Below are 12,188 nucleotides of genomic sequence, written 5' to 3'. Positions count from 1 at the left end.
TCTTCTGATAGGTGATTTATTTTTTTCCTGTTGGCCTGACTGATCCCTAAGGAGGGCAGGCACCCCTGTGTTTTCTGTTGACGTCAATTACAGTAGAGAGCAGAACTTGGTTCCTCTTTGGCTTTGTTAAATTAAAGAATATATGCTGTTATGTTGTCCCCTGTGCATAACTTTCGTTGCCCACAGCCAAGGTAATTCTCATTTTTAGAATGTGTGAGTGCCCTACTGAGGTGGAATATAAATCAAATCAATAATAAGACCTCTAGTTCTCAGGTTTAATTGAGAAATATGCATAGGAAAGTGAGTTCAGATGAATAAACTGAAGGTGTCTAGGACTTTTCGCCTCCTACCCTTGGCCACGCCTGCTTCTCCACCAGGGTTCCAGGGACAGAGGGGCCCCATGGCCCATTGGCCAGGGCAAGTGTGTTGGGGCATGTCAGCCAAGGATAAAAGCTAGAGGTGAATCCCCGGAGGAGGAATCCTGGCAGAGAAGGGTGGGAGCCGAAAAATCCCATTCAGTGTTCACACAAGTTGCAATGCCCAAACAACCCAGGGACTGGAGGCTTCATACAAAATAATAAAATGTTGCTTTCTCACAACATCCTGAACCAGAGACAGGAGCATACTGCTTTTGGGTAGGCAATCTTTAATATGTAAGATTGATTTTGCATTCTAGCCCATTGTGCTCAGTCTCAATGCCTGGGCATTCAGTGTTGAAAGCCAACTTAACCTATAATAAGGCCTTCTTTGTCCGTTGAAGTGAATGAGATGGCTGACCTGGTATGTGTTATTTTAAGAACTCTCCTTTTTGGAAATTTGTGTTTTAAGGATGGCACCAGCTATGATCTTAAGGCAGAGATGGTAGAATGGTTGTAGTCATCCAAGACACCCTGGTTGCTTTAATGCTGCTGCTTTGTAGATAACAGGTTGTGTGAGTCTCCTGACTGTAGGTGTTAGACGAGAATCCTGCTGCTATACTGGCCTTCCTACACAAGATGATGACACATCTGGATTGGCAGTGGAGTTTCATGGTATAAAGGTAAAGGTTCCCCTCGCACATATGTGCTAGTTGTTGCCGACTCTAGGGGCAGTGCTCATCTCCGTTTCAAAGCCGAAGAGCCAGCGCTCTCCAAAGACGTCTCCGTGGTCATGTGGCCGGCATGGCTCAATGCCAAAGGCGCACAGAACGCTGTTACCTTCCCACCAAAGGTGGTCCCTATTTTTTCTACTTGCATTTTTACGTGCTTTCAAAAATGCTAGGTTGGCAGAAGCTGGGACAAGTAACGGGAGCTTACCCCATTACACGGCAACACTAGGGATTCGAACCGCTGAGCTGCCGACCTTTCAATCAATAAGCTCAACGTCCTAGCCCCTGAGCCACCGCGTCCCATGGTATAGGTGGACTTTAATCTGCCTTCCCTGGGCAAGGGGTCAAAGGGAGCTTGGAACACCTTGACCACCAAGGCAACAATGGAGCCAGTTACAGTAGCCCTGATTTATAGCAACAGCCACAAGTTAGTTCTGTTCGTCACCATAGGGCAGTGGCAAAATTATCTGTGAACTTTCTGTGGCCCTGGATCCCAGAGAATTCCCTGGTTCTCAAGAAAATATGGAAAATGAACCCTCTAAAGGAAAGAAAACAGAGAGAATGTGATGGAATAGGGGTAAGAATCTTGATTAACGATTACCTCATAGTAATCAGAACAGCAAATATAATTATTTTCTGCTCATGTTGCTTCTGCAGACGGCTGCTCAGTGGCTTTGTTTAGAGTGTCCCAGCTCTTCCTGGGAAAGGAAGGGCTGGAGGAACATCTGCAAGGCTGCTCTAAAGTGTATTCTAGGCAATTATGACATAAAACAATTCAGGTCCCCTGCCAGTCCGGTTGTGGAAAATTTTTGGAGTTGTCCGAGGCACAATCTAGCATGGACAGGTTCAGACTTTGGGAGAAGATAAATGTACCTGAAGAAGTGGATGGGGTCCTTGGGGTTGTAAGTACAGTCACCTATGTAATAGATTTAGGACCTTCATAGTTTATACTTCCCAGGTGATGATATATGTGATTGAATCCAGGTAGCTTTTTCAATCAATCTTTTATGCCAGTTTGTACTCATTCCTGAATCAGGAGGCCCTGCTCGGTGCCGTGCCCTTGTCACTCCTAATTAGACTATTGCAGTACACTCTTGCTGCCTTTGAAAACCATCCAGAAGCTGCAATTGATCCAGAATGCACTGATAGCAGGTAATTTTGGCTGCACCTCTGTATATCTATATAAGCACACTATTTTGTGATCTGTACTTAGGATGCTTCCAGGTGCTGATTATTACCTATAAAATGGTTCATAGCAGAGGGCTGGGTTATTTGCAAATATCTCTGCAGAGCCTTAATATTTAATTACTGAATGTTTTTGCTGTCAAATAGTAACGCCTAATGAGGCCCAGAAAGTACGCCTTCTCTGTCAAAGTGTCTGTGCTGTGGAATATAAGATTCCAAAGCCAAGATTCAGATCTTATTGACCTTCTATAAAAACTTGAAAACCTGGCTTTTCCCCAAGCGCTGGGTCAAAATCATTGGATTAGCCTGTCCTATTCCTTATTCTGGAACTGGAATATGATGTGGTTTGATATCAATTATGTTACTATTGGAATATGCCTTTGTGTGTTTAATTAGTTTTTAATGTTTAGGCAAGCTCCTGGGAGTCAGTACTTAGGAGTTGAATAGCTATATACATCATATGAATAAACAAACAGTTCAGTCCCATTTTAGCCTAGTCTACAGTGTCACACAAACTCTTCCAGTGGATTGGAAAGAGTAATTTAAGATATCAGCTCCAAACCTCTGCTCAGTGTAAGAATCCAAATTAAACCATCCATGATGAATGGCTGTCTAGGGAAAAAAAAGTCAAAAGAAACCCTTGCTATTAAATGATAAGAAAAATTAATAAGAGGCTTTTATAATAAGTCAACCCTTGAGCCATCTTAATACTGTCTGCACTAATTGGCAATCGTTCTCCAGGTCTGCAGGTAGGGAATGTCTCCTCTCCAACTCTTTAGAATTACTGAAGACTGCACATCCTATGGCCTAGAGGTGGAGCTCTTTGCTCACAATTAGGAGGTTGTGAGTTCAATCCGAGGTAGAGGCAGATATAGAGTCTCCTGCTTGGACAGAAGGTTGGACTAGATGACCTGCAAGATCCCTTCCAACTCTGTTAATCTGACTGAACTTGGGATCGTCTATGTGCCTTATCACTAGGCAACAATTTTTCTCCAGTCCTTCCATTCATTTACAACAGTAATTGGCATATTTGAGATCTTGACATTTTTACTGTTCAGTGAATTATTGCACACTAGCTAAAAGAGTGGAATCAGATGCATAGCTAATCTTGGAAAGTTAATAGGGCTGCCCTGGTTAATATTAAATTGAAGGACAACCTATGAATTTTGGGATTGTTGAACAGAAACTTGTAACTCTACCAAATTACTTCTATAACTTTGCTGAAAAAAATTGGATGAGTGCAGTCATCAAGAATTTAGCATCACTTGAGAGACGCTGTAACTTTTTGTTAATATGCTTGAAGAAATTGATGTTTTTCAGCTTCTAGTGCACCCAATTCTTCCTTCTGAACTAGTGCATGAATTAGGATGTGACTATCTCGGTTTTCCCAGTTGCAATGTATGGCTGTGGAGGTTGGACCATAAGAAAGGCTGAGAGCCAAAGAATCGAGGCCTTTGAACTCTGGTGCTGGAGAAGACTCCTGCGAGTCCTTTGGACTGCAAGGTGATCAAACCGGTCAGTCCTAGAGGAGATCAACCCTGACTGCTCTTTAGAAGGCCAGATCTTGAAGATGAAACTCAAATACTTTGGCCACCTAATGAGAAGGAAGGACTCACTGGAGAAGAGCCTAATGCTGGGAAAGATTGAGGGCAAAAGAAGAAGGGGACGACAGAGAACGAGGTGGCTGGATGGAGTCACTGAAGCAGTAGGCATGAGTTTAAATTGGAGTCCATTTAAAGATGACAGGACAGGACAGGACAGGACAGGAGGACAGGAAGGCCTGGAGGAACATTGTCCATGGGGTCGCGTTGGGTCAGACACGACTTCCCAACTAACAACAAATCCACCAACTTTTATGTTTCAAAATCACTCTAGCATAGTTCAGGGTTCCCAAATTCAGTATTTGAGGTTATTCCAAGATACGTTTGGAAAGAAAAGAGTTTATAAAAATACATATTGAAATATGTTTCTACAGAAATAAAATGGAACAATTTAGGATAAATAACTGTGAAAGTACCGTAGGTTAAAAATAGACTGATTTGTCAATCCACATTAAGATAACTGGCAACTCTATGTTGCTGCAGCACATGTTTTCTCCATTTCCACCCACCCACTCATCCACACATACAGACACACACACAGAAACATTGATGTACTGTATTCATTACATGTCATACTTGGCATTTTGCTGTTGAGTTGGAAACTTTGAAGTGATCTACCGTATTTTTCGGAGTATAAAACGCACCTTTTTTTCCCCTGAGAGAGTCAAAATTTGGGTGCGATTTATGTAGCCCTGCCCACCCACTGGCCCCCACCTTTTGGCTTCTGCCTCCCAGTAGTTTACCTCCTTGCAGCAAACAGCAAGAAGAAACAGCCCATTTCAGCTTCAGCACAGCCTAATTAGCACAAGTTGATTGTCCTTGGATCAGACTCTCAGCTGTTTTTCGGGGTTCTCTGCTGCTTGCTGCAAGGAGGTAAATTGCTGGGAGCAGATTTTTTTTTCTTGTGCTAATCAAGTTATGCTAAAAACGAAAATGAAAGTAAAGCAGGCTGTTTGCTGCAAGGAGGCAAAATTGCTGGGAGGCAGAGGCAGATTTCTTTTTCTTGTTTTCCTCACCAAAAAAGGTAGGTGCGTCTTATAGTCCGAAGCGTCTTATACTCTGAAAAATACGGTACTTTAAGACTCTCTCCAATCCAAATTATACACACTGGCAGTGTGTGTCGTATTCCAGTTCAACTTTTTCCCAATCCCGTTAAAAGTGAAAAACACTAAAGCGCTCTCGTGGAAAAAGGAGAAACCTGCGATCCTGTTTGGTTATTCCAGTTTACAGAATATTTTTCAGAAAAAACAAAAACTTCAAAGCGCTGCCCTTCCTCCCCTGCATCTTTGCCAATAATACCAAAAGAGTTCTATCAGTGAACTCACCCTTTTCTGTATACCCCCCACCTCTCTCCTACTGTTTCATATGGTTGGGCCAAACCATGATTTATATATTTTTTTCCTGTTGCAGCTTGCTGTGTCCAGAAAGCCTCTCCTTCTGTAAGGGAAAAGACATATACACTAAGCTTCAAGAATATTTCAGAATCTGGATTTGTCAAACAATTACTTTTATATTGGCAGCTGGATTTACACAATATCCTAGCCCAGGCTTGATGGGGTTGGGTACTGCTGGTTCAGCTTGTGGCTTAAGCATGCTGGGTAAATTCAGGTCATTGGGAAATATTTTGTGAACTCAGATTAAAAAACTTTTATACTTTGTGATTCCCCCAAGACCTGGGAAAAACTAGATTTTAATTTTCAGCCAGCCATGAATCTCCTGTGGCTGATTTGAGGCCAGACTCTATTGTGAATGAATAATGGAGGGGGAGCATCAGGAAGGGAAAGGTTGAATAAAAATCAAAGTTCATCCCCATTCCTTCAAAACTGATTTCACCTTGGTTGGGGTACTGGAAAGTTTGCCTATCAATGACAGCTTTCTTCTAGTTTATAGTTCCCATAATTTTAGGGCAACCTCTTATTTTGGATCTATTTTTATACCAACCTACCCGCAGGTATGTGTGCATTGCAATGGAAGCCTTGGATCAGCTATTAATGGCCTGCCACTGCCAGAGCATCAATCTCTTTGTGGAGAGTTTCTTGAAGATGGTGGCCAAGCTGTTGGAATCGGAGAAGCCTGACCTGCAAATCCTTGGCACCAATTCGGTAAGCATTTCCCTTGGACAAGGTCTGGAAGAGACTAACAATGATATTCCTAGGATATTAAGATAGCCTCTCCCCCCCCCCCACACACACACACATCTTGAAATGGGAATTTAATAAAGTATCTAAGCTGCTGAGCATTGAATTTGGAAGATTCCAGTTCAATTCTCACCTCACAAGCTGTTTCAAATAGTAATTTACTTAAGGCTGAATAGAATAAGACATCCCGACAGGAGATCGATTTATTGTTTCCAATGGGGGACAGAACTCGGTGTTGCCTCTTCAATCAGGCTGCAGGCAGCTGTCTATAATTAAGTGTTATTCCTTTGCTTGGCAAGGAGCCTTATTGAGTATCTTTGCTCTGCGCTCTTAGGGTTTGGAGGCAATACATCTTCTGATCACTCTAGCTGTTCTGATGGGCCTATATATGATCAGTTTCAAGTGATTCTTAGCTTATTGTTTCCTCAGGCTGACATTGCATTTGTTCGACTTGAGTAACTGAGTCAAGTTGTGGGCCATGTCAGCTGATCTTAGGAAAATGATTCTTAGCATCAGACTAAATGACCAGCTTGACCTGGGGTGGGAATGTGCTGCTACTACCTCTCATCAGCATACAGCTGATATCTCAACTCAGAATTAATTCCTTCTGACAGTGGTTTGATACAAGTGTTAAACAGCAGTGAAGAAAGATCAAACCCCATGGGCAGTGGTGGGATTCAAAAATTTTTACTACCGGTTCTGTGAGCATGGTTTGGTAGGCATGGCATGGCATGGCATGGCATGGCATGGCTTGGTGGACATGGCTTGGGAAGGATACTGTAAAATCTCTATTCCCTCCCCACTCCAGGGGAAGGATACTGTAAAACCTCCTTTCCCTTCCCAATCCAGTGGAAGGTTACTGCAAAATCCCCATTTCCTCCCAATCAGCTGGGACTCGGGAGGCAGAGAACCAGCCAGTATTTACCGGTTCTCCGAACTACTCAAAATTTCTGCTACCAGTTCTCCAGAACTGGTCAGAACCTGCTATGGCTGTGGCTATGGGACCTCTGTCTATGGGACTCCACGAGTGAGAGACCAACAACTACTTCCTTCAAAGCAGATGGAAATACATCCCCTTTCAGCAAAGTGTGGACTGTTAATCCATCCAATTCTCCCCAACAACTCAAAGGGGCTAGGAGATGCATGAATAGAATTCACAAGTGGCATAGTTCATACCATAAAGTACAGGCTAAAATAAATACCAGATAACATTACAAGGTATTGTCATATCCCATTGTGCCTTTGAAGAGTCAGGTTTATGGAAAATTTGAGTGACTGACAGCAAAGTATTGTGCTAAGAAATCATAATAACCAAGGAGCAGATCTTCTTGCCCAATAATTTCTAACAGGACAACCTTAAATAAGACGGCTAGACAACAACCCAGGGACCAAAAAAAGTAGAGAAATACAAGGGCGTTACTATTTATATTTCCATGATGTAGACTCAGACATGAACCTATATACATGTTCCGCCACATTACCTTTCATATTTCTCTACTGGCTCTTCAGCCGTCTCCTTGCTTAATCACCTCCTGGAGAACTTGTGTAATCCTGAAGAACTCTTAGGGAGTGTCCAGCAGCAAGAGGCCACATGGAAGCAATCCTGTTGACAACTCTAATCACACACGCACAATTGAAGGGATCAAATAGGTGCTCAATGGTTGTCTATATTTCCTCTCCACATCATTGGCAAGTCCAAATTTCAATCCATAATCATCACACCAAGCAAATACTCCATACCTCTGCTCCCCAGCTCTTAAAAATATACTTTTTCTTCAGACCAAGCCAAACTTTATGCTTCATAATTCTTTTATTTCCTCTCCATTCTATCTTCTGTTCCTCTCCCTCAAGAATTTAATTCTTACTTAGGTTCTCCAGGTTTAAAACAGCCTCCCTGCCCAAAGCTTGTCCACAGAGACCTCTCACTCAAGAAACAGTTACAATGAACCACAACCACCCACTGAGCTGCTTCTAAATGCACAGCTCTTATTGGGTTTTTCAATGACCAGTTGGAATTGCTTACTTTTTCCTACCTCTCCCAGGGGACCGACAATAACTAGGAACCAGTTTCCTTAAGCAACCACCTCCATCAACACAGGTAATTTGACCAGATACCCTTATCTCTACTGCCACCAAGTCTCTCTCATTCTATATAGCTGCAATAATGATGACCCCCATCTCATATGGCCTTCAAGAGTATTACCATGCTGCATAGTTGTATTCTTTAAACATCTTGCACCCGAGTTTCCTTGTAGGTATCTCAGGACACACTGTTTCAGTAACCAGGACTTAATTACTGAAGTTGTAAATATTTTTTTCTGGGCTATGCAGCTATGTAATTTATGATGAGATCACACACTTTTCTAACATTCTTACTGTATAAAAATCTGTATCATTGTGTAAAAGATTCTATTGATTTCTGAAAATATTTTAATTGTCAAGGGCAAAATTATTTAAAGTTTGTCTCACCCAATTTTTGGAATGCAGTATTGTACATGCCATTGATAAGCCAAGTTTAGGCCTTCATCTAAGGAAAGCTACATATCTCCCACCGGGATGTTGATGGTTAATGAGCCTTCTCTGGCAGGATCAGATGGTCTTACCTGATGTAGCAGGGCAATGTGGCAGGGCAGAAATTAGTGCAACCTCCTTCCCCTCTCCCTGCATGGCCAAAAGGGTTTCAAAAAGAAGAAACCATATCCAGAAGGAATGTTAGGTGGAGCATAATGATACGGATGTCTTGCCTTTCCGATCAACTGACTAGAAAGGCAGTAAAGGTAGAAAGGAAAAGAGAACCAATAAAAAATGATTTGGTCTGTCTCTGCTTCTGTTAATTGCAAAATAAAGCCTATCTCATCTGGTTGGCCAGATGCAAGTCTCCTAATCCAAGTTTACTGTTTGAGAGGGAACAGTTGTTTGTATCAGAAATGAACTGGAGTGATTTAGAGGTAAGAGCTCCTTTGAAGGGAGAACAGTTGGATTTGGAGAAAGAGTTGATAATGTGCATCACACCGGTGCTTTTGCTTGAACTGTAAAGATTCATTAGCAATGAACAGCCTCTGACCTATCCAGTAGAGGAGGAGAGGAGATGGCAAGAGAAGTATAGAAATTCACTATAATGTATTTTCAGTGCCTTTAACTTAATAAGGGTAAATGGGAGAAGAAAAGTAAAAGGACAAGGTGGGTGATGTAGAGGCAGGAAGATCTGAACAGCATTTGAGCTAGACCTTAATTAGATGTCTGCAAACATTGGAGTCCATGACACATGAATCACTTGGTAGCCATCTAAACAAAGACAGATGTTCCACTCTGAATAGAGAAATCATGCAACCTGAACACTTTCCTTTATCCCTATGATTTACTTACAAGGGTATCCAGGAGACGCGGAATAACTCATAATGATGTAGTGTCTGTAATATTTGCTAGCACGGTACTATTAAATTAGAAGGGGAATGGTCACAATGATGAGAAATATACAACAAAAACAGGTTTAAGTACATGTGTATCTATGTGTTGTGTCTGTACACATACACAACATGCTGTTTGTTACTGAAGAACTGGATTCATAAAGAAGGCTATTAATTGTGAAAAAGCCAAATATTTATTATGTGCTACTGTATGTGCAACATCATCTGCGATTAATCAATTTAGGTACCACTCAGCTCCAAACTGATTCTGGGCGATGTGCAATAAAACCAAACAAAATAGAAAATACAATCATTATAAAAGAATATTTTTTTAAAAAAAAACCAGTTAACCACATCCACATCTTCAAACAATCTCACTGATGCAAGTATTCAGCCACCCTAATCCAAGACCTCCTGTTGGAAAAGAAGAAAATAAATATAGGTCATGGAAAATCTTCATACAGAACATTAGGAATTAACCATGCTGCCCATGTCATTTGCAAAAAGACTTTGAAGCACTAGAAGTCAAGGGGAAGACTTAAGAGACTACACTACTGTCATTGTAAGGCCCAGATGTTTGTGTAGAGATTGAATCATTCATTCCAGAAACTCAGCTATGTGCCAGTTTAGACTATATGTAGATAGGCAAAGATTGTATGGTCCTTGAAAGATTCTCATACGTAGATATTAATGTTTCAACCAATAACAGATCATGTAAACCATCATAAAAAGGAATCCCAATTAATATGCAGATTATTTTTAAATTTTTATTATTAGCTTCTGGCACTTTTGCTAAAAAGGAGTACAATTGTCTGATTCCCCTGAAGATGAATTTTCCCTTCAAGCTCACACAGGAAGGATTTTTCTTTTTAAAATGGCAGCTGCTGCAATGTTTTTCTGCCTAATTTTTAAGAAATCCTGTTTTCCTCTCCCTTCAAAGCACTTCCTTTAGAATGATGCCTGCTTTGAAAAATAGTCACTTGAGCTAAATAGAGACAGTGTTTATCATAATATGCAGAGCTGAACAAATCTGCTTTATGAATTGTCATGCCCTCCTCGTTCCGTATGTACACCCACATTCTTTTTGTATATTTTTCTTCATACGTTTAAATTCATTTCCCATTCCAAAAGCTCCCGAGGCAAGGGAGTTTTGCCATCTGCCAAGATGGATATGAATAGGCATAGAAAATACGACTATTTTTTGATTATGTAAAATGCTAGCACCAGGTTAACCGGAAATGGAAAGAATGGTGGATATATATATATCCTTAAAGGATATATATATATATATATATATATATATATATATATATATATATATATATATATATATATATATATATATATATATATATATCAGAATATATATATATATATATATATATATATCCTTTAAATATATATCCTATATATATAACCTTAAAGCCACAGGACACGATATTGACTTTAAAAAGACCAGAACTATCGCCAAAACTGAACACTTTAACAACAGAATAATCAGAGAAGCCATCGAGATAGAAAAACGCCCACACAGCATGAACAAACGAGATGATACCTCCCGCCTACCAGCCATTTGGAAACCCGCCCTTATTGACAAACGAGTCCGTAACACGAGGAATGACACCAGACCCACACTCACGAGGTCCACACAGGATGTCACCACCACACATCCACCCAGAAAGCAGATCCAAACCCACACTGATCAGGAAGCACGACCAAGGACCAGAAGCCAGACCGCAGCTGCAACATTAGCCATTTCAAACCCCTCCAATCCATACATGCAGCAAACTGACACCCACTATGAAGATGTAGCACGACCATGAACACGAAGCCAAACAGCAGCAGTGCAGCTCACCAGCTCAAATCCCCTTGCAACTCAGACTAATCCTAGCACAAACAAGCCCCCACCAACACAGGACACACCCCCAGCCAATCAGAGCACAAAAAAACACCCCATCCAATCAGAGCACAGCCAAGCTCCCACCCAATCAGTTCAAACCCCCACTAGCAGTTAAAAGGAAGAAACAGCTGCGATCACACATTGCTCCCAGAAGCACGAAGCTGAAGCCTGAAGATGACGAATGAGACTTCGTCGAAACGTCGCCAAGACACTTCCAATTTTACGCGAGAGAAAACCCGAATAACCAAAGACCTATATACAAACACCTGCGAAAACCTCAGAAAACATATATATATATATATATATATATATTTAAAAAACACTATTTTTTCTTCAGCCTAAGAGAGTCCCATTGTAATCTATAAGACTAGCCCTTTTCTGTGGGAGAGGTTTTGCAGAAATAGCACCTGCAAATCGTGAGCTGGGACAAGTGGAGATTATAAATGCTGTTTATGGAAATTATGGCTTAAATTCATCCTTTATAGCTACTAGAGGAAAAATAATCAAATTTCCATTTTGAATGGAGTCAAATGATTATCATAAAGCAGGAAACATGCTTTTATCATTGGCCTGGCAATCCACCTAAGTTAGACATTTGTCAAGGATCCTCGGGGATTGGAGAAAAATTCTAAACTAAGTCGAAGTACGCAAATAGAAATAATTCACTTTCAACCAAGAGAGTTACAAACACACTGAGTGGTTAACAAAATATAAAAAACAAAAGTATTGTAAGAACAAAAAAAAAAAGATCAAATACTTGTTATTTGTAAGCAGAAAGAGCAAAGCTGGCTGAGGAATTTGGGGAGTTGAAGTCCTCCAGGCTTAAAGTTGTCAAGGTTGGAGAACCCTGCTTTATAATATAGGAGTATA

The 12,188-nt window shown here is 40.9% G+C and overlaps 1 protein-coding gene across 6 annotated transcripts in view; it reads left to right on the top strand.

The window, feature by feature from the left end:
• EFR3B (EFR3 homolog B) overlaps nucleotides 1-12,188 on the top strand; it is a 140,296-nt gene that overhangs the window by 80,526 nt on the left and 47,582 nt on the right. For all 6 annotated transcript variants that reach the window (XM_058164742.1, XM_058164744.1, XM_058164743.1 and 3 more), the window contains exon 4: nucleotides 5,825-5,975. In XM_058164742.1, the coding sequence (XP_058020725.1) occupies nucleotides 5,825-5,975 (151 nt within the window). The remainder of the gene's footprint in view (nucleotides 1-5,824; nucleotides 5,976-12,188) is intronic.

This window comes from Ahaetulla prasina, chromosome 1 (genome assembly GCF_028640845.1).
Source record: "Ahaetulla prasina isolate Xishuangbanna chromosome 1, ASM2864084v1, whole genome shotgun sequence".
NCBI classification, from domain to species: Eukaryota; Metazoa; Chordata; class Lepidosauria; order Squamata; family Colubridae; genus Ahaetulla; species Ahaetulla prasina.
The sequence above is the reverse complement of the archived record's forward strand: the minus strand, read 5'-3'. Positions and strand labels throughout refer to the sequence as shown.